The following is a 21243-nucleotide window of genomic DNA, read 5'->3' as shown; positions in this document are numbered from 1 at the left end:
GACTGCCTTCTCTGTGTCATGCCTATGTTCTAGCTTCGTGTCACGATATACATCTATCCCCAGGTATCTAAACGTATCTAACTCCCATTTTATCGGAAGTACCGGCAGCCTATGTATGGGCTTCACAGCGTACTCTCCTAAGAGTTATAAGGTAGACTTCTGCGGATTAACAGTTATGCCCGATAATGTTGTATATCGTTCCAACACATCTAGTATAAACTGCAGATTCTCTTCCGGGTGTTGAAGGTACAGGAGCATATCATTGGCATACAACGATATCAGGTGCCGGCAACCCCTCGTGTTGACTCCCGCCTCTCTATACTCCTCTATCAGATATACTGCCAAAGGCTCTAGCGCCAATATAAAGAGCATCGGAGACCAGGGGCATCCTTGTCATGTTCACTTACTCTACTGCCACTGTTCGGAAATAATAGGACCCGTCTTAACCCTTGCCAATGGTTCACTGTACAGCATATGCACCCATTTAATATATGTGGGCCCAATCACGTATTCTTCTAGAACCTCTAGCAGCCAGGCCCCCTTAACAGAATCGAACGCTTTCACTGCGTCAAGTGAGACCACTGCCACCTCCTGCGGTCCCCTTTGGGTGTAATCAATTATATGGTGTAGCCGCCGCAAACTAGGAGTTATATTTCTGTGTAGAACATACCCATTCTGATATGAGTGTACAAGTTTACCAAAAACCGGTTTTAACCTATTCACCGTAACCGCATTAAGGATCTTTTCATCTTGGTTAAGTAGCGAGAAGGGATGAAAGGAACGGCTTGTTCGGTTTAAGGAGTGGAATAATTACCGCTTCACACAGCGACTCTGGCAACCTACCTGCCTGTAGTGCCTCATTCAACATTTCTAACAGTGGGGGAAGTACCTCTGCCATATATTCTTTATAAAATTCGCGCCCGGCGGTTCCTGGCACCTTATTCGTAGGCAGTCCCTTTATCACGCACTCTAAGTCCTTTAACGTGATCAGAATCTCAAGGCTCTCTTTTTCGTCTTTGTCGAGTTTAGGAAGCATGATCTCAGACAGTGCCTCCTGTAAATCAAACCCCTCTGCCTCACCGGAGTCTTCATATAACTGCATATAATACTCCTGCAAACATTTGTTCACTCCTTGTGTCCCTAGCAACTGACCCTCCCTCCCTTTCATCGCCCTTATCGTCTTCCAGGGTGTCTTGCTCTTGTATAACCAGGCCAACAATCTGCCTGGCTTGTCCCCTTCTGCATGCCGTCTCTCAACATACTTCTTATAACTCAGTTTGCCTAGCCATTCCCAGTGATCTCTACACTCCATCTGTAACCAGGATACTTCCATAGCCTCCTATGGGGCTCTATCGCCCTCAAGCATAATCTTTTCTAATTTCATCTCCACTTTCTGCAAATCGCGAGTTATAACCTCTTGCATCCCCTTTGTCTTAGTTTTAGCAGCCCCTCGTACCACCGCCTTAAAGGCCTCCCACAACATCCCGGCTGAGTCTACACTGTTAGTGTTATGTTCAAAGTACTGTCTCACTTCTGCCCTCAGGTCCTCCCTGAACCCTGTCTCTTTCAGTGCCACTACTCTGTCTCCAAGACAGGATTCTGGCTCGGGAGGTGCGCGGGGGGAGAACCTGCCACATCATAACCAGAGGGGTATGATCCGACAGGACCCTGGCTTTGTACTCAACCCCTGTAAACTTGTGTGCGATTTCCTCCCCTGTAAACAAAATCTAGCCTTATGTGTAGGTTCTGTGGGGCAGAATAATGCGAGTATACCCGCTCTTGTGGGTGTTTAACCCTCCACACATCCACTATTTGAAAGGCTTGCAGCAATGTGTCCAAGGCTTTAGCCGAGGGTGTTTGGTGAGCTGTCTTGTTGATCTGTCCATCGTTGGGTTCAGGATACAATTAAAATCACCTCCCCATATTACTGCTCCATCTATATACGGACTAATCTTGGGGTAGACAGATCTGAAATACGCTGTAGTGTCCTGGTTCGGGGTATACACATTGATGACACAAATCGCTTTACTTTCCACCAACCCATGTATCATTACTATCCTACCATCTGTGTCTGAAAAGGACTGTAGAAGCTTGAATTGAACATGTGGTGCTATCCAAATCAATACTCCTCTGGCAAACACTGAGTAGGCTTCGCTTAGGCTTCGCTTAGTACTATTCCATTTCTGTGTGATTGTATCTTGTTTCCTGTAGCAACGCTATGTCTATTTTCTGTCTTTTCAAATAGGTCATAACCCTTTTCCTTTTAATATAAATGTTCAAGCCCCTCACGTTCCAGGTTACTATTCCGAGTTCACCCATTCTTGTCAACCGTGTCTTCCCACTCGCCCTCTGCTAGTCCTACATTCCTATCCTGTGGTGCGTGTCTGTAGGCTGATCCCCTAATAACTCCTTCAACTGTATCGCCACCCCCTCCCAAACCGTCCCCAACTTTTGCCCAGCTCCAAAACTGAATCTCAGGCATCCCCACTTCTCACTCTTTTTCTGTCTCATTACTGGTACTCAGAATGCAGCAGGAAGATACTGTACTACAAGTATCCTCACTAGCTAACCTAACGTGTGGGAAGAGTGATTGTGTGCACTACATAACCCCTGCAGCGCCTGTGCCTCTTGCATTTCGCAAACATCAAAAAACATAGTTACTAAAATGTTCCAGTGTCTCTATCGCCACAACTTATATCCACCTCAGTTATGTTATAATGTACATTAATCCCCCCCACGCAGCTTCACTTATCACTCCTTCCGCCGCCAGGTCTCGCCCCTCCGTTGGCATGTTCTGCGAGTCCATCCGGCTATCCACCTCCTGAGGGGCCTCGAAGAAAAAAAGTGCGACCCTTATATAGCACCTTCATCTTTGACGTATACAGCAGCATATATTTGAGGTTGGCTGCTCGTAGTCTTCTTTTCACAGTCCCATAACTCATCCTCTGTTTCTGCACCAAAAACATGTAGTCCGGGTAAGCTGTGATGGTTGCTGATGCCCGACTAATGGTGGCAACCTTCTGGAAGGGTTCCAAGATTCTCTCTCTGTCCTTATAGTTCAATATCTTTGCGATTATCGGTCGGGCGGGGCTCTGGGCGGCGGTCTCCTCATCAGGGCCCTGTGCGCCCTCTCCACTGTAAACCCTTGGGTGAGTTTTCCCGCACCTATCTCCTGCAGGAGCATGTCCTCCACATAGTTGACGGGTTCCACCCTTCCTCGGGCTCCAGAAGTCCACCAATCCGCACATTGTTCCTTCGTGCCCGTCCTTCTGCTTCTTCCACTCTATTTTCCAGATTCTGCACTTGTTGTTTCAAGACGGAGCCTTCCTGAGAGTTGTCTTTGGAACTGCTAGCATTGGCCTTCACCTCCTTTTCCAATACCCCTGTACTTTCTGCCAATGTCCTGACATCTTGCCTCAGGAGGTTCATGTCCGATTGCATCGCATCTATTTTGAATTCCAGTGATGTTTTCAATGTTTCTATAGCAGCCAATATTTGTTTGTCCATCCTTCCTGGTATTTCCTTTCCACAAGTCTCGTGCGGTTGCATCTTTGTGCTCTCCATTGTCTGGGTCGGTTTGGCAAACACATCTAGGGATGACTGTTTCGCTTTGCCTTTGTTTGCCTTAGTCGTCAGTCTGTCTTCGCTTCATAATAGCTGATCTTGTAGCTCCATCCAGCATTCTGATTACGGGAAGCTGCGTTTGCACTTCCCCCTATTTCTTGTAGATCGAGCGTTGACACAGGGCTGCATACACCTCCATTAGCTTGACTTTCTGGTGTTGGGGCATCTGCCGCGTATATGTCCCTTACCTGCAATTATGTCCTCCTGTCTACTGAATTCTCAGTCGCCTTTCCCAGTAACCTGCCTGTACTGTGCCCCGTCACTGCAGGCTACCGCGAGTCAGGCTGTCATCCAGAACACTGCCGCCGCATTGTGTACTAGCAGATCTTTTTTCTGATTGTTCCTGATAGGGACAGGTTTCGCTGCCTTAGCTTCCGACAGCCTCACTTCCCAGCCGTACGGCAGATTACCGGAGCGATCCTTTGTTCTATGGGCGCCATCTTGTTTCCACCCACGCCCGGGCGCGTTGAGATTTTCAGTCCAAAGTACTTTATCCAAGCTATAAATTATCCTGCACTTCAGACTGCTGTACTCCTCATATCTTCATGCTGCATTGTATGTTTTTTTGGCACTTCTTAGCTGACTCCATATGCCCTCATCTTCAGGATCATATGCGGGTATGCAGGAGCTCCCAAGAATCACGTCCTACTCTGCAGCCATCTAGCCACGCCCCCAAGAGTGTGCCCCTTGCAGTGGCACACTGAACCTTCTGTTCAAAGCCCAAATTAGCCAATGCAGACTCCAGTTCGGTAGCCATAACATCAGACTCATGTCCTAGCCAAAGATTAAAATCACCCAATACTAAAAATCTAGTCTTGGGTTTAAGAAGAGAAAGGAGGAAGTTAGAAAGTACAGTGGTAAAGTCCTCTGCTGCAGTGGGGTCTGTAGAGCAATAGGAGATTGATGGTGGTCTCTGTATTAAGCCCTATTTTGACCAGTTTCGATTCAGTCCCCACAAAGGATTGACAGTTGACTTCCCATATATCAAGATTGGATTTTAAAATGAATGCTCCCCCCACTGCCCCCTACCCTATCCTGTCGATACATGCTATATCCGTCTGGAATAGCCAGGCCCAAAGAGGGTCCTGCTGCATCGTAGCCCCAAGCCTCAGTAATAGCACAAATATTGATTTCCATCTCGATAATATATGTGACTACTTCCACAGCATGTTTAACGAAAGACCTGGTATTCAACAGCACTATCTTTAAGACTGAGACTGGAGTAATCTTAGGTCTGGGAGAAAGGCTCCTAGGCTCAGCCTCCAGAGGAAGACTGCACTTCTCCTGACACTATGGCATCTCCCCAAGATCAGGAAGTACCAGCTGACGTAAAATGAGAGAGCCTTGGTCAGTTTCAGTATTGGAGTTGGCTTCCAAAATGCTAGTACTTTCCCATGTACCTCGGGGCTCTCCTCCTGCCATAGCAATAGAGGAAGGAGTTTCAGAGGATTGGTAATCAGGCCCAATGGGGGCGAGGTCTAGGGGAGTTTCCTACCAGGATTTACCAAAAGGGCTAGAGTTAATCGGCTCCATGGGACTACCGGTACTCCCACTGGAAAGAGAGCTTACCTTAGCAGGAAAATCAAGCACGTATTTACAGTTATCAAAAATCGTTCTAGCCTCAGATATGGCGGCCAGGACCTCTGTAATACCCATAATGGATAGTAAAAAAAAGAAGAGTACAAGGAGCTACCTGCCTTTCTGCCCTTCATTGACCGCCACAGACCGCTTGGTGTTCTCGCGCCGGCGCTCACGCGCATGATTCACAAAAACATACGGTGCAAGCACTACCAAGGGTTCTAGGATATGTACTTTGTAATCCTCTGTTCGTATAACTTGTTTGCTTCAAAATCCACAATGCGGGATGCAGACAAACTGCTATATGCAGTCAAACTTAGCCCTAAATATAATAGCAAATGAAAACAAAATTAACGGCCCTATGTTCAAATGAAGATTACTATTAAGTAAAATCACTATAAAAAAACGATCTTCAAGTAAAAGGTGCTCAATTCCTACAATACTAAAAACGGATACAAAATGATCCGTGCCGCAATGAGGGCTCTAGTTAAGTATTCCACAGACCACTTGGTGTTCTCGCGTTGGCGCTCACGCGCCTGATTAGTAAACAAATACAGTGCGAGAACTACCAAGGGTCCTTGGATATGTAGTTTGTAATTCTCTGCTCGTATAACAAATCTGCTTCAAAACCCACAATGCAGGATGCAGCAAAACTCTTATATGCAGTCAAACTTAGCCCTGAATATAATCGCAAATGAAAACAAAATTAACGGCGCTACTTTCAAATGAAGATTACTATTAAGTAAAATCACCATAACAAAACGATCGTCTAGTAAAAGGTGATCAATTCATACAATACTAAAAGCGCATACGTGCATATTCATGTTTAGAGAAGCAAACAATGTCTAAAAGACACTAGACATATCCAGGCAGATTGCTGCGCTTTCACTAAAGAAAACAAAAGGCACTGTTTCGTTAAGTCTAGACATGGAAGGTCCATTTTGTTTTTTTGTGATTGGATCAAGTAATTGGTTAGACCTCACTCAGCAATTTCCAGCTCATCTTCTTCCATCTACTGCTAGCACTGCACGCACTTTGTTGAATTTACAGACAATCTGGCTCCAGTTGACACACACCTTCGCAACAGGCACATGTCACAGTACAGGTCTGAGACCATTTTCATTCATTAATTTAAATCATCCATAGCCCACCCAACGTACAAACGAATCGGGCAATTTAAGCACTGGACCAAAAGCACCCCTCATACCAAGCTGATGCAAATGTGTTAACGTTTATTTTGGTGCCCAAATAATACTCTATTCGCAATAAGGCCTTGAAAAAAAACACACGTGTATGATATTACCCTTTTATTGGAGAAAAACTATTTGGTAACCTTGTTCATTTTAGAGAAACGAGATGGGAGGGTTTTTGCAGTCTTGAAGAAGACTTTTCCCAGTGCCTCTGTATTGCCCTGTCCTGATACTTCAAGAGCTTTTATCGACGATACATATGCTTCTGATAGAGGTAATGGATTTGCTTTGTTCCATGTCAGAGTGATGATTAAGCAGAGCATCTTATCTTTTATTTATCTTGCACTGTTACGTCCTGCAAGAGTACTCATTCAGGGATTGAAATGGAGCTATTAGCTGTGGATGATGCTTTCGCAGAAGGGAGGCATTTATTCTTGGGAGCTTTGTTTCCTTTTTAAATTCGACCTGGCAATTGTCACCTAAAAGTACTGAATCAGGCACCATGTTAAAATAGCTGGTAGGGTTTTAGCTGTTAGCTTTACATTACATATACTCTAGGTATGGTAATGTCAGAATAGATGCTTTGCTTAGAAAATATCCCTAGTTTGTTGCAGAGGAATCTTCATCAACAACACATGCAACAAAGGTACATGGTTTAGGCCGCTCCCTTTCTTACCAGAGTGAGGGAGGTGTTTAAGGTTGATTGTGGAGAGATGCCTTCAGTTCCTACAGAAAAATGCTTAGTAAAGAAGAACAGTATGGAGAGTTGCCATCTGTGAGGCTATGAAACCCTTAGCTTTTTTGATTTGTATTAATAAAATGATGCAGGTAATTCTGTCACTGAAAGGAAGTCCTGTTAATTAGATCCCCCTTTCATAATGCTCCATGCCAAAAGCACAGGGCACAATTGTACCTTCTCTATAACCAGTCTTCTAACATCTCCAACAACTGCTCTGCAGTAGCAGGAGGGCAGGTTAACTCCCGACAGATGCTGTTCAAACAATGATCTGCTCTTCGAGCCATCTAGACGCCCAATTGACCAATGGCAGCACCTGCACCAATTAGCCCGTTCACTGACTCGACTCTGTGGAGTCGACTGACTGAGGCCAATTTGACCTGCTGGAAGTCTCTAACTCACCGTGCCAAAACGCTGACTCAACTCTGCAGAAGCGTAATTTTGCCACTGACTCGACCAGCTAACTGAATCTTTGGAAGCCACAGTCTTAAAATCCGACTCAATTCCACAGGGCCCGCATATCAAACCGATTTGATTTTGACTTGTCATTGGGACTACACTACCCTATCGTCTTGACACCAGCTCAATTGCAGCAAAGCACCTAGAAGCCGTGCTTGACTCTGTTGAGCCCCAAAGAAAAGAAACAAAAAGGTATTTGAAGAGGCCTTGTCCCCTTGCCTTAAAGGACCATGGTGACTTTTCAACCCGCCCATCTGCCTTTATACTTGAACACTGACATTGTTGCTGAAATCCCTTGCCTGAGCATCTCTGCTTATCAACTTACCTTTCATTGCTTTTCTTTTAAAGGGTTAGGGGTTTTGTGGTTTTAATAAGTTGATTGCATTGATTGTTATTAAAATCCTTATTTTTATCGAACGTTGATTAAACATTCTTTTATTTTGGTACCGGTACCATCATACTATTGTTTGTGTTGCAACTGTATCAGCTCTCACCCCTCCTGATGATATAGCCTTCCATCAGCACATGTTACCAAAAAAGGCAAAGGAGGTGTACCTTTTGGGCTATTCCTGTTTCACTTTTATGTTTGGGATTGCTGCTGGTTTAGTCGGAGCATGGGACTAAGTAGGCGGTTTGTCTTCTATTCATCCCTGTACTCCTGCAGAGTGACAGTCATTTTGTCACACATGCTCTGTTTTACTAGGGTTGTGCTTTATTTATACCAGAATTTGAAACTGAGCTGCTTAGAATATGTAATGACACTTTTTCTGCAGGCCATAGAAGAGTTAAGTCTACCCTGAAGCTGGGTCAAAGGTCATTCTGGTGGCCGAGTATGCAAGTTCTTCCTCTATTTATGTCCAGAATAAGATTTCTGATCAAATCCTGGCACGGTTGTTAACCTTTGAAGTAGCGTCAGAATCACCCAATAACACACAATAACATTTTATTGTGTAACTGTCTGTTGAGGATTGCTCACTAATTATGCTAACAGTGGCCACATTTTCTAAGAAGGCAGAGATGTTTCCTACCACTGTTGAATTGGCTTGGGGTTTTGTGTGGAGAGTTTGCAGCTCCATACATTTCTTAGAAGGATTATTTTAGATAGAACCACTCAGCACTGGACATACCGTCCAAGCACGTAGACCATTTGTGGGTGTAGAATGTAATGATGTTTATTGGTTCTTTCTTATGACTCTGCTCTTGGATTAATTGAAAAATACTATCTCTAATTGATCATTGATCATTGATGCTTTATTTTCCCAATCTTGGTAATATTTTACTGATGATGTTTTTGAGGTGGAGCATAGTAACTGTGTAAAGACTTAATACATGGTTAAGATATGTGACCTACAAGCACATCTCTGTTGCATGAAGGGCTATTGAGAAATTCATCAATTCCATTATTCTCTATTGCTCAAGAGCGTTTTTGCCATATTATCGTCCTTCGGATTACCTCCAGCAGTAGAATTAGCTAACATCTATATACAATCTAATGTCTTCCCCGCTACTGTTTATATTGATACCCAGATCATAGGTCTCTTGGGTCTCCTTTACAGATTGTTGCTACATAGTATGGTGCCACCCTACTGTTCTAAGTCCTGACATCTCTACCGATCAATCAGATACCTAAGGTCAGCCTTACAAAAACTCTTAGCCATGCGCCTTTTCAGGGAGATACACTCAAGTCTTCACCTTTTACAACTCTCTTCCCCTCGACCTAATGACTGAAAATGGCTTCCTGCGATTTCCATAGAGCTCTTAAGACTCACTTATTCCTCATCATGAGCTCGATTTAAAAATAATTAAATACAAAAAATGGTCTCTGATGTTATGTATCCAGTGATATAAGCGAAAAAGACCAAAGTTACCTTTGGGGTGATTTGTAACCCAGTTTATACTTGCCTCACCATTTGTTGGTTTCTTAACAACAGGCATTAAGGTTGAAAGACTTAATCACAGCTGAAGTCTGGCACTGGTACTTATGGACACATTTATTTTACATGAGGGCCAGTCATCTGTCCATGTGAGGGCACTATGTAGATCGGTTTTCCATTTTGTGATTGTGATCGGTAATGCAGATTTAATTTTGAGAAATGCCAGGGGTGTTGGTTGTAGCTAGGGTAGCTATGAGCCATGAAACTCGAAAGCTAAATCCTCTGCTTACCGTTTTCCTACAGTTGAGTGACAGCGAAGAAATCTCGATCCCCAGTGTGACCAAAATTACAAAGATCAGGAGGGATTCAAACGATGATCTTGTTGAGGACAAAAGGTTCACTAGCAGCCCATCGTTTGATAGTGAAAATCAGGTACAGTTCTTTTATAGTGGTACATCTGAGATATACATTTGCATGTAGATAAGGAGCTTCACAGCAACATGTATATATTAAACTACAAAGAGATTAGTAATAACCAGTAGTTAAGGCGGAGGCTAAAGTACAACAAATCCTCGTGTAATGTGGCATTTTAGGAGAAACTGGTTAATTTATTTTGAGAAAATTATGAGGTTTAATGAATTGCCGTTTGTGAGTCAGTACATTTGATAGTAAAATGGCTGAAAACGACATCCCTGGATAAGCTGGGATTTAGCCAATGATGAATAGTTAGTAGGCTTTCCACATGTGCCAGTTCTATGATTAAAAGGGATCCAAAATCTGGGGCACATTTTTTCTGATATAAGCATGTGGCCTGCTAGTGACTGGCACACTCAGGAAAACAAACTATGACCCTTCAGGAGCACAGTTAATCATTCTAAATACTTCAGGTTTTTAGAGCTTTCATTGGACTAACTAAACGCATTATGAAAACATGGTACAGTTGGTCTGCTGAAAAAATCATATGTTATTGAGGGACCGGGTGAGGAGCATCCCTTTTGAAGCTTCGCTGACCCATGTTCAATCGACAGGAGGCAGACACAATTGGTGTATTTAAATAAAGGTTTATTGGGATTATTTACAGTGCTGGGCCAAATTAGAGGATTGCTTTTCCTTACATTTCATGGTTCCAATCTTCACTTATAGGTCACAATCCAGGTTTTCCCCCTGGTATGGCTCAATTTAAAGTAATTTAAAGTCTTGGTGGAGGGGTGGAGTGGGGGGAGGGGATTTGACTGTCCCGGAACCCCTTTCCTGTTGCCTTGGTTAGTAAACTCTACTCATCTGCTCTTGACGGAATGCTGGGAAAACCCCTGCACCAAGGTATCTGAGCCCACCAAACACGTTGGCCTGCACTAGAGTAGAAGCTGGGCTAGAATAATGTTTGGCAAAACCACAGAGCTTCCTTGAAGGGGCTGGTAGCCCATGTTGACCTTGAGGCTCAGCTTCTGCTTACTTGCCAACTTCCTAGCTGAAGGTTGTGGGTTTTGTTCCTGCCACCCAGGCCTTGTTAACCTCTGTACAGCCTGACTCCTCCTGTAACTCAATGCTTTGCACATGCTCATGCCTCCAGCCATCCCAGGATCAACCCTACCAGATCTGGGTTTGCCTCTTCATTATCTTCTACCAGGATCACTCTTCCCTCACCAGCTTCTCTCTCCTCCTTTGCATCCTCCCTTCCAACTATCTCTTGAGTGCAGTCTCCACCTTAACAATTCCATCAAACCTCCTTCCTTTTTTTCTCCCGGTCTTCCACCTTGGCATTCTATCTCACATCCTCTTTCTGTCTCCTTCCATCGCCCTTGTGGATGTTCCTCCAACCGTCCCCTAAGATATTTGCTCTACCATCCTTCTCTTCACCACCGTTCTTTACCTGCTCCTTCCTCATTCTCCTGTGATTTTTCTTCCACCTCCCTTATAATGTGATAATTCTCTCTCTAACCACCTACCTATATGCAACCTCCTCTAACTCTCCTTGCTCTTCCTCCCTCACTTCCTCTTTCCATCTCCAGCAACCACAGAAACATGCTCTCCAACTCCTTTCCCCATCCACTTTGGGCCAGGAGGACACGTGTGCATTTATCAGGGGTTTTATGCAATTGGGGCAGTGGCGCCAATAAACAAGATTCATGTGAATGTACTTTCCACCACGATGCAGTGTGAGGTGGACCACGCTGATTTCAGGCTCTGACACCATCTTGGATGTAACATTCACATTCAGGACGCCACAGAGCAGACCACCCTCACACATTTGCTTGCAAAGCAGTGACTGCGCTGACTATGCATTCAAAGCCTTTGACATGTTTCCCAATGTAATTAACAATACAAATGTTTGTCTTCACTTTGGCGGCCACATGGAGGAACCATAACCAGCCGGGACCCCAATGAATTGGTTCAATCGTCGCATGTGAGCATCCCTCAAAGAGGCAGAGAGATTAGGATTGTGCTGCCTGTCACAGTGCCCGGCCCCAGACCTGGGGCAAAGTAAATGGTCCCGGGATTCCCCCTTGTGCTTCCTCTGGGCCCAGCATCACGCAGTCAGGGGCAGAACTTGGCCCCATTTCTACTGCTTCTTTTGAGCCCGCCTATGTGGGACGATATGTCGCCTACTTAGGAAACCACCGTTAGCCTGTTAAAACACTTCTCTATCCGATATGACAAAGATACAGGTTGGTCATGTAAGGAAACATCTTAACGCACCTGCGTTTGTGTCTTTGTTTGAGGTGCATGATTATTTAAAGTTGTGGCCAATAAGTAATACTTGAGGGCCTCGATAGAATATTTAATGGATATAAATTATGTTTGCAACCCAGCATAGGTTCTTTCTCTTGGAAAGAGCTTCCGGCGGGTAGATAGCATGGGCTGTTTGAACCCACTACATTATTGGGAAGGAACAGCCCCATGCCCCACCCTTAAAGTGTTGGTGTGCAAAACCTGTGTTTGAGTACATTGTGACATGATGGCTAGGTGAATGGTATAGTGAGTTCATGAATCTACTGAAGGCCTCCTCTGACTTGTTAATCCAAGTCACTTTATTGGGCTTGAAAACTTTGAGCTGATCTGCGAGAGGTCCTTTGATTCTCGAGAAATGGGGAATGAACCGCCTGCAGTAATTGACTAGTCCCAGGAAAAAAATCTTAGTTTCTAATTGGTGTTAGGGAACTGTGTGAATAACTTTTCTCCAGCATTGGATCTTTCATGGATTCACATGCTGTGAATATTCCTCGTCGTCAAGGTTCCCAGCCTGACGACGGGGAATATTCACAGCATGTGAATCCATGAAAGATACCAACACTGGAGAAATGTTGTTACAAGTAAGAAGCTAACCCTTCTACAGCATTGGATCTTTCATGGATTCACATGCTGTGAATATTCCCTGTCGTCAGGCTGGGAACCTTGACGACGGGCAATATTCACAGCATGTGAATCCATGAAAGATACCAACCCTGGAGAAATTGAGATACATGTAAGATACTACTCCCTTACATTGGCCTCATGATATTGCATGTTCCTTAAGCAACCCTAAATCCTAGTTGTTTTACTAAGGGTAAAACAAGGAGGCACTTATCTGGATTTGTTTTGATCCCATCTCCTATCAGGCTCTGGGTTGCCAGATAGAGATATCACAAGTGTTCCTCCCGGGTCTTGCTGTAAATAGCAATAGTGTCAGGGTAGCGCCATGATTACTCCTGGTGGGGTTGAAAAACTTGATTCCTAACCATCTGAAATTTGTTGGGAATCAATGGAGACCAAAGAGCAGGACAGTGAACTGAAAGTGGCCAGCTACTGTTGAAAATGCTGTCTTCTCCTGATCTGCTGGAGCAATAGGAAGCCACCAGTACCCTCTTGTGAAGCCTAGAGAGCAGATGTTTGTGACCAGCTCAGATCTTTCAACCAGCTTGTCTGTGTGGGGCATAGGTTGAGCATGGAACCTGGAGATCTCAGTAAAGACCATGCAAAACCTCCATGATCTGTCTGACGTAGCGACCAACAGTATTGGTGAAGGCCAGTAGTCCTGGGAGGGCTTGCTGGCCCTGAGCTTCAACATCTTCTGTATGGCTTCTGGTAATTGATAGGGCTGGATGGATGTCCCTAGAGCGGTCTTTACAAATCTGGACACCCTTGCATGCGTGTCAACAAAGATATCTCAGAAGTGATTGGGTCTCATAGGTCGTTAGCTTGATGGCTTGTCAAGTTCTTCGAAATCATCTTCCTTAGAGTTGTGATTGTCTGCTTGTATGTAGATGTTTTACTATACTACTTTGCCAAGAGCTTATTCTCAGATTCGGGCATCCCAGATGGAACATTCTTAAATAGATTTGGTCACATAATTGCTTCGGTTTATCTTGGCTCTCCTCAAAGCATGCACATATATAAGTTGCAGGTACAAATCCAAAAGGATTCCAAGACCAAACCTGAGGTCTACTGCCACTGCCTTAGGTCTCCCACCATCAACTGATATGTCTCCTGTGGGTTCTTCATCGTATATTCCACCAGTGGCTGGGACCTCATACCCTCATGTAATCATCGGCCCAAATGGGGCCTTGTCAGGTAGAGGGTTATTGTTATAAAGATATGGGGTATAGTAATGGGATAACAACTGGGACACAAGGATGGTTTTCAGTAGTTTATTAAATGCAAATGTGTATGTGCTTGACTGTACTGACTTACCTGGATCTATCAAGTTCCCCACCTTGAGGGACAAATGGAACACTGAGGTTGTGGACAATGGGCAGGTCTCTCCCCTGCCAACAGTAATAGACTTACCTGTGAAAGGATTCTAAAAGGGAAAGAAAGGGAAGAAAGACAGTTGAAAGTGTCATTTGGAACACGGGAAAAATAGAGCAAGGCAGACACAGAAATACAGAGAGATAAGGTAGGAGAACAGCGAAATAAAATAAGCGCTCCCTGGGTGGCTGTGGCCTCAAACTGCTTCAGGGAGGTGGCTGGCCTGGCTGCATATCTGAGCAGGAGCCTGGCAAAAGTTCAAAAGCCCTAGGCTATGTGCGGGGTGCGGCCGAGGTGAAGAAGTGCCCACAGCCTGGGGCAAAGAGAGTGAGGCGATCTCGAGACAAGCGGCGGTGCAGCCTATGAGGCAACAGCCTGCTAGGGGGCCATTCCAGGCAGGCCAGAAACAAGGGAACGTACAGGTCACATAGCGAGTGTGCAGTTCGGTGAAGAATGATGCCCCAGTGTGTGGCCTGTGAGGCTACGGTCCACCAGAAAAGGCAAAAGTCCCGGGCTGCGTAGCACGCGGCAGCCCGGGTGAAGATGGCAGTGGCCTTTCTGGAAGAAGCCCATCCGCCCAGGGGACAGATGGGGCGGGTGGTGAAAAATGGAGAAACCCTGACAGCGCCACCAGTGTACAAGGTGGGGCCACCAGCACCGGTGAGGGGCTGTGCAGCATCCGCTCTCCCCAAGGCCACACAGGGAGAATGGCGAGCGAAGGACTTACCTGGAGCCCCAGCCGCAGAATCCTACACGTTCGGGGTTCATCGCGGAGGGCACGACAGGTCAACAAAGACTCCGCCCAGGTGAGCAGGACCTGTGCAGAGTCCAACTGGGTCTTTCCCGCCCACTATCAGAGTACTGCCACAGAGGAAATTGACAAAGGGCTCCTAAAGCCCTGAAGAATCAAACAAAGGTAGAGTAGCGCCATGGAAGAAGTGAAGGGCTCCCAAGCCTTATTGTACAAACACTGCCACAAAGGAAATGAGACACTTCAACCAGCAAGGCCATAAAAGGCATTTTCTTCAACCCATGCAGCCATCTGCGGCAGAACGGCAATGCGGCAGAGCGGGGGTTTGATAACATGACAGTGAAAAGCGAGAAGCATTATAAAGTTATTAGATATATTACATGACTGACTAGTGGAGACAGACTGGGACATGGAACTTAAAGGCAGCTGCCAATGTTGTTTAAAATAAAGAAATTAGTATGGGGAGAAAGAGGTAATGTGGGGAATGAGGAGATGGAAGCCCAGGGGAAGTTTGAAAAGGAACTTGTCCAAAGTTCATATGGTGTGGGGCTCGTTTCACATAGTATCTACAACTTTGTAAGTGATGTATCAAGCTTTGATTGGGACCATGAAAGGGGCATATCGGAATGGAAAATTGATGTAACTTTTTAGTAGTTGACATGTTTTATATAAAAGCATGTAAGGGTAACAAAACTTCCCCTCCAGTGTACTGTGCCGTATTTAATATCAATAACCCAGCATTGTGGCCCATCTCCAGTACTAACACCTTTAAATCGCTGTTTGCTCAGCGCCTCACTGGAACATCTAGTCCGGGATAGTGGAGTGGTTCCAGTGTGGCCCTGTTTTGTGATGGTGTGCGGTGAGGTACCTTGGAACCAGCCGAAAATAAGTGTGCCCACACCTACACCCAACCCTGCTGAAGCGCGACACTTTTTCTACACCATGAACTCATGCCAGAGAGACAATAAGTCAAACATATAAACTCAGCATGTTTTTAACAATGAGTAGATAATATAAAGCGAAAGCAGCAATTCAGAAAAATGGGGAATAGAAATGCAAGTTATAGATCACAGATACTTAGATAACCGTCTCACATTCCTTTTTATCCAACACCTAGGTCCCAGCTCAACTTAAGGACCAGCCTCCCTCTGTCTGGTTGCCCCCCCCCCACTCTGGTCAGGCACTGCACAAGCTTCTCTGGTCTGGACCACACTCTGTGTGCCCTCCTACTCCGGTCAGCTCTTTAGTGAGAACATGGCAAGTAAGGAATGCCACTTACGGGCAAATTAAAGACCGGGCAAGAGCATGCATACATGCCAACATTCTGTGACCAACAATCTGTAGGAATCTTAAAGTTTCAAAAATAGTCAGGCTAGGAGGTAATGATAGGAATAGGGCGCGTCAGCAGCCCATTGTCATTGAATGAGCCAGCCGCTGCGGGTGTCTTCAATAACAATGAGGCGCCTGCCACACCTTCTGCCACCACGCCAGCTCGGGGGAGCCCTTGAAAGACTCCCCCCGAGCTGGCGTGTTGGGGGGCAAATGGCGCCTTTTGTCAAAAGCACCCGCGGCAGAGGGGCGCATTTAGCCCGCCGCCGTGGCCGCCTTTCACATCAAAAGCCTGCATACCGCGCCTTCTCCCGCTACGCCAGCTTGGGGGAGCCCTTGAAAGACTCCCCCGAGCTGGCGTAGTGGGGGGCTAATGGCGCCTTTTGTCAAAGGCGCCTGTGGCGGAGGGGCGCATTTAGCCCGTCGCCGTGGCCTCCTTTTACAACAAAAGCCTGCATGCCGTGCCTTCTCCCGCTACGCTAGCTCGGGGGAGCCCTTGAAAGACTTCCCCTGAGCTGGCGTGGCCAAAAAAAAAATGTTAAAAAAAATGTAAAACAAAAACATTCTTTATTAAAAAAAAAAAATCAGTATTTGCTGCCAATAAATCGGTAGGCTGTAGGACTGCTTAAAAAGTGGTATCCTACCGTCTAAATCGGTAGGGTTGGCAAGTATGAGCATGTGCATGATGCTCATCCACGGCAGAGTCCCTCACGATCAACGAGTGTGCAAACTCGTATCAGGTAGGCCTGTCAGAGCGACACAAACTTACAGAACCTTCCTTCAGTGCAAAACATGCTTGCTGCTGATGGAAAAACCCAATTCTGTATCAAAGTCACTCCTCCCCCTCCCATCTCGAGGCCCAGCTGCAAAACCTCCAGAATGTCTCTTATCAGAACTGCTCAGGTCATGCTGTTTTTTCTCATGCAAATGAGTACCTATTTACCATGAACGGCGAAGCAGCTCTTGCGAAAGCAGAATGCTTCATAAAAAGCCAAATACATGCATTGTGATTAAACCCTAGTAAGCAAGCTCTATAGGCCCTGCATTCTGCTAGTTAGTGTCATAGTATTACAAGGCTGCCCATCTAGGCGCTATAATGCTTTTATACTGCAGGTTTGCAAGCACTCAATACATGCCTCTATTAGGTGTTTTTTTCCATTAAGTTTTTATTTGCATTTGAACAACATTTTCCAACAAAACAATCCCCCACCCCCTCCGTTTCCTGCCCCTCCTTGCCCTCCCACACCCTCCCCCCTTGTTCTGGAAGTAGTCCTGGACTGTCAGTGTTCTTGTGGTGATGATGCGTTGGTGGCACTGCCTCCTTTGGTCTCCCTTGGCGTTGCTCCCCATGTTTTGCGGTTCTCATATGTCTCCTTCCCCCGGGGGGGCTGTTATTCTTAGGAGTCTCATAGACCTGGGGCACCATGCCCGGTGTGCTCCGTATGTCAGCAGGGTTGACCATTCAGTGTTGAACCTAGTGTGCTCGTCTTGGATCAAGTATGTCGGCCATTCCATGGCGACCAGGGACCACATTTTTGCCACCCATTCATGCTCTTGGGGAGGGTATTTTGTTTTCCATTTACGTGCTAATACCAAGGCTGCCGCCATCATCATAGTAATGTAGAGTTTGCGGTTTGCTTTCGACTCAATATCATCCAGGACCCCGTTTAGTCCTATCAATGCTAGGCCCCTGTTCCCTCCACCTTTGATCCCCAGAACCTGCTCCATTGCTTCCTGGATTCCCTTCCAGTAGGGATCTAATGTTGGACAACCCCACCATATATGGCTCCATGTGCCCTCCCCTCCACAGTTTCTCCAGCAAAGTTGGGAGATATTTGGATACATCCTATGTAGTCTGACTGGTGTTAAATGCCACTGCAGGATTAGTTTGAGCCAAATCTCTCTGATTTGGAGGGTTTTTGATAGCTTGGGAATTTGTGCCCACAGTTTCGCCCAGTCATTTTCCTCAATCGAGCATCCTGTTTCTGCCTCCCATTTTGCCATGTAAGTTCTGGGCTGGGGGTCCTCTCCCTCCTTAACATGCTTGTATATAGAGGAGACCACTTTCTTGTCTCCTGGGTCTGTGTTTAAGTACTTCTCGAAGGGGGTCAGCTGCCTGCTCCCCGCTTCTTTCATTGTGGGATGCAGCAACCGTGCCTTATTTGGACATAACTGAAACTTTGTTTTCCCCCCAGGGCGAAGTCAGCTTTGCATTGCCCGAATGGTTTTACCTGATCCCCATTAAACATGTCCGTTAGCCTGTGGCAGCCCCCTTTCTGCCAGATGTCGAAAGCATGCGTTTTGTATCCCAGGGTAAACTGCGGTTTGACGAACAGAGGCGTATAAGGGGATGGGTGTGAGGTGATGTGTTCTCGCTTTATCGCCTGGTCCCATGCTTTCCCTACCGCTGATAGGTGTACGCTCTGAGACATTTGGGGTGGTCTGTCCTCCCTTGGTTTCCACAGTATGCCCTCCAGGTCCCCCCTGGCGATCGCCCTATCCATGGATCTCCATATTTTCCCCCCTCGTCCTTTTGCCAGTGTTTAATGACTCGTACCTTGGCGGTCATGTAGTAAGCCCTGAAATCTGGTACCCCCATACCTACTCTGGAGCCAGGGAATCTCATTAAAGTTGCTGCTACTCTCGGGTGTTTATTGTTCCAGATAAATTGATTTGTTATTTTGCTGAGGGCTTTGAAGAAGGACGCCGGCACTAGGATCAGGAGTGCCGTTCAAAAGTAGAGAAGTTGCGGAAGGACCATCATTTTTAGGACATTAATGCAACCTATCCAAGATAGAGAGCGGGCCCCAAGTCAACCATTTTTTATTTCAATTTCTCCAAGAGGAGTGGATAGTTTGCACGGTATAACCCACCCACCAACTTTGTAAGCTTGACCCCTAAATAAGTTATGGAATGATGTACCCATCTGTAGCGGAAGGCTTTGCTCTGCAGCGTCCGAAAGGCTGAGGCCGAGTATCTCAGACTTGTTCTCATTCACTTTTAGCCCTGCCACTGCCCCGAATCGGGCCAGTTCTTGGTTTATTGCCCTCAGGGAGATATCCGGCTTTGTCAGTGTCAGGAACATATTGTCTGCGAAGGCGGCTACTTTGTGGGTGACCCCCCCCAAAAGGGTATTCCTGTTATTTGTTTGTTCACCCTTATGGAAGCTAGGAATGGTTCTAGATGTAGTGCATATAAAATGGCGGACAACAGGCAGCCCTGCTTTGTGCCCCTCCCAACCTCTACCATTTCCGAGATGTGTCCGTTTATGGCTAACCGGAGGAGTGGGTGTTGGTAGTTGGCTCTAACTCAGGACAAGAAGTTGGGTCCAAAACCCATCTTGGTCATGGTAGCAAAGAGGAATCCCTTCTCCACCCGATCAAACGCTTTTTCTGCATCTAGTGCTAGGAGGAGAGCAGGGATTCCTCTCTTCTGGGCTTTCTCTACTAGATGTGCTATTCTCCTTACGTTGTCGCTCGTCTGTCTTCCTCTAATGAAGCCGGATTGGTCGGCCTCCACTATCCTGGGGAGGATCCTTTCGAGTCTATCAGCTAGGATTTCCATGTGTATTTTCGCGTCAGCATTTATTAACGCGATGGGGCGGTAGGGCCCGCAGTCAGCGGGGTCTACCTCTATTCGTTTTAAACCCTATCTTGCCTTTGAAAGCTATGCACTTGTGCACAATGATGGTCACCCTTCAGGGCCTATAAAACCAGGGGCTACACTCAACATTCTGTTACCTAACACTCTGCAAGATTCTATAAGTGCACTACGCAGAATGGCCTTACTTATTATACCACAGAACGCTCTTCTTGTAGAGAAGGATTTAATAAATCGCATAATCCAGCTGGTGGTTTCTTCACCCTAACACCTTCCTCTCTGATCCCTTGTGACCCAACTTCTGCATTACCTGTATCGGTTCAATAAGTAATCCACCAAATGGCTGTCTCTCTCTCCCCTCTCTTCTCTTTATCAGCAGCCCACTTTGTCCACATTGCACACTGCATATCCTTCCACATTAATGGTACAATGATAATTCTGAATTGGGTTGAAAAACCTTGGTTTCCCTTTTTTCACCATCATGCCCAACTTAATTCTCACCCATTCTCCTACTTCAAAAATATTTTTTATCTTCCCTATCTTTTGATCATATGTGAGTTTATATTTCTACTCCATAATTTCCATTCTTCTTTAAACCTCCTTCAGGTCAACTTCCCGTTCCCCTAACCCCTCTTTTGGCCATGGCAGATTGAGGTTCACATCGTCTACCCTGACCACCCTGCCCCACCCACCCCCTGCGCCCCGCTCATTGATTTAAAGTGAGAAACAGTCTTTTTGCTATATGGCATATTTCTGATACTCCAGAACATTTCTCTGAGGGAAGATTGCTTATTCATTCCATTGCTCACAACTTGCTCACTGGCAACGGGAAGCAGCCTATTGAGGCATTCTGTCATCTCATTACTTTGTGGGTGGTAAACTGATGATGTCATAATCAATGTTCCCTCTAATTATTTTTCCCTAAATGCGGAAATGCTTAGCTTTCGTGCGCAACCTATTTTCCATGTGCGCAACTTAATTAAGAGGTGAGCTACTTTGTGAGCATGCATAGTTGGTGAGCTACCATCTCCAAAGAGTTTGCAACGGAATTTCTCCTTCCCAACCACTGCAATTCTTTATGAATTAGTGTAAAAGGTGCATCTTGAAACACCTTTTCCAAACATATAGGCTTAAAATAAAACCAAATTAATGTATGTGGTTATGAGGAGAGCTCATCAACCAGTCCAAAACTTCAAGATATGCCATAGTTCCTTACCATAATAACTCATGTGCAGAGAAAGAAATGTCTATGCACAAAAAAGATTTGTATGGTCGGGATAAACAATAGGTTTAGTTGTGGCAATTCATTTGCCAACACTGCTTAGAGACAATGCAGAAAGTGTTAAAACCATTTGAAAAGAATACTCATGTTTATTA

At 45.6% G+C, this 21243-nt stretch overlaps 1 protein-coding gene across 3 annotated transcripts in view; it reads left to right on the top strand.

Annotated features, from left to right (window-relative positions):
• Positions 1-21243, top strand: part of LOC138492131 (uro-adherence factor A-like) — a 1977591-nt gene that overhangs the window by 881541 nt on the left and 1074807 nt on the right. For 2 of the 3 annotated variants that reach the window (XM_069619116.1, XM_069619115.1), the window contains one exon: positions 9765-9893. The exons of the other annotated variant lie outside the window; for it this stretch is intronic. In XM_069619116.1, coding sequence (XP_069475217.1) covers positions 9765-9893 — 129 coding nt within the window. The remainder of the gene's footprint in view (positions 1-9764; positions 9894-21243) is intronic. 3 annotated transcript variants of the gene reach the window in all.

This window comes from Ambystoma mexicanum, chromosome 10 (genome assembly GCF_040938575.1).
Source record: "Ambystoma mexicanum isolate Mex_15411 chromosome 10, UKY_AmexF1_1, whole genome shotgun sequence".
Classification (NCBI taxonomy): domain Eukaryota; kingdom Metazoa; phylum Chordata; class Amphibia; order Caudata; family Ambystomatidae; genus Ambystoma; species Ambystoma mexicanum.
This window is presented reverse-complemented; position numbering and strand designations above follow the sequence as displayed.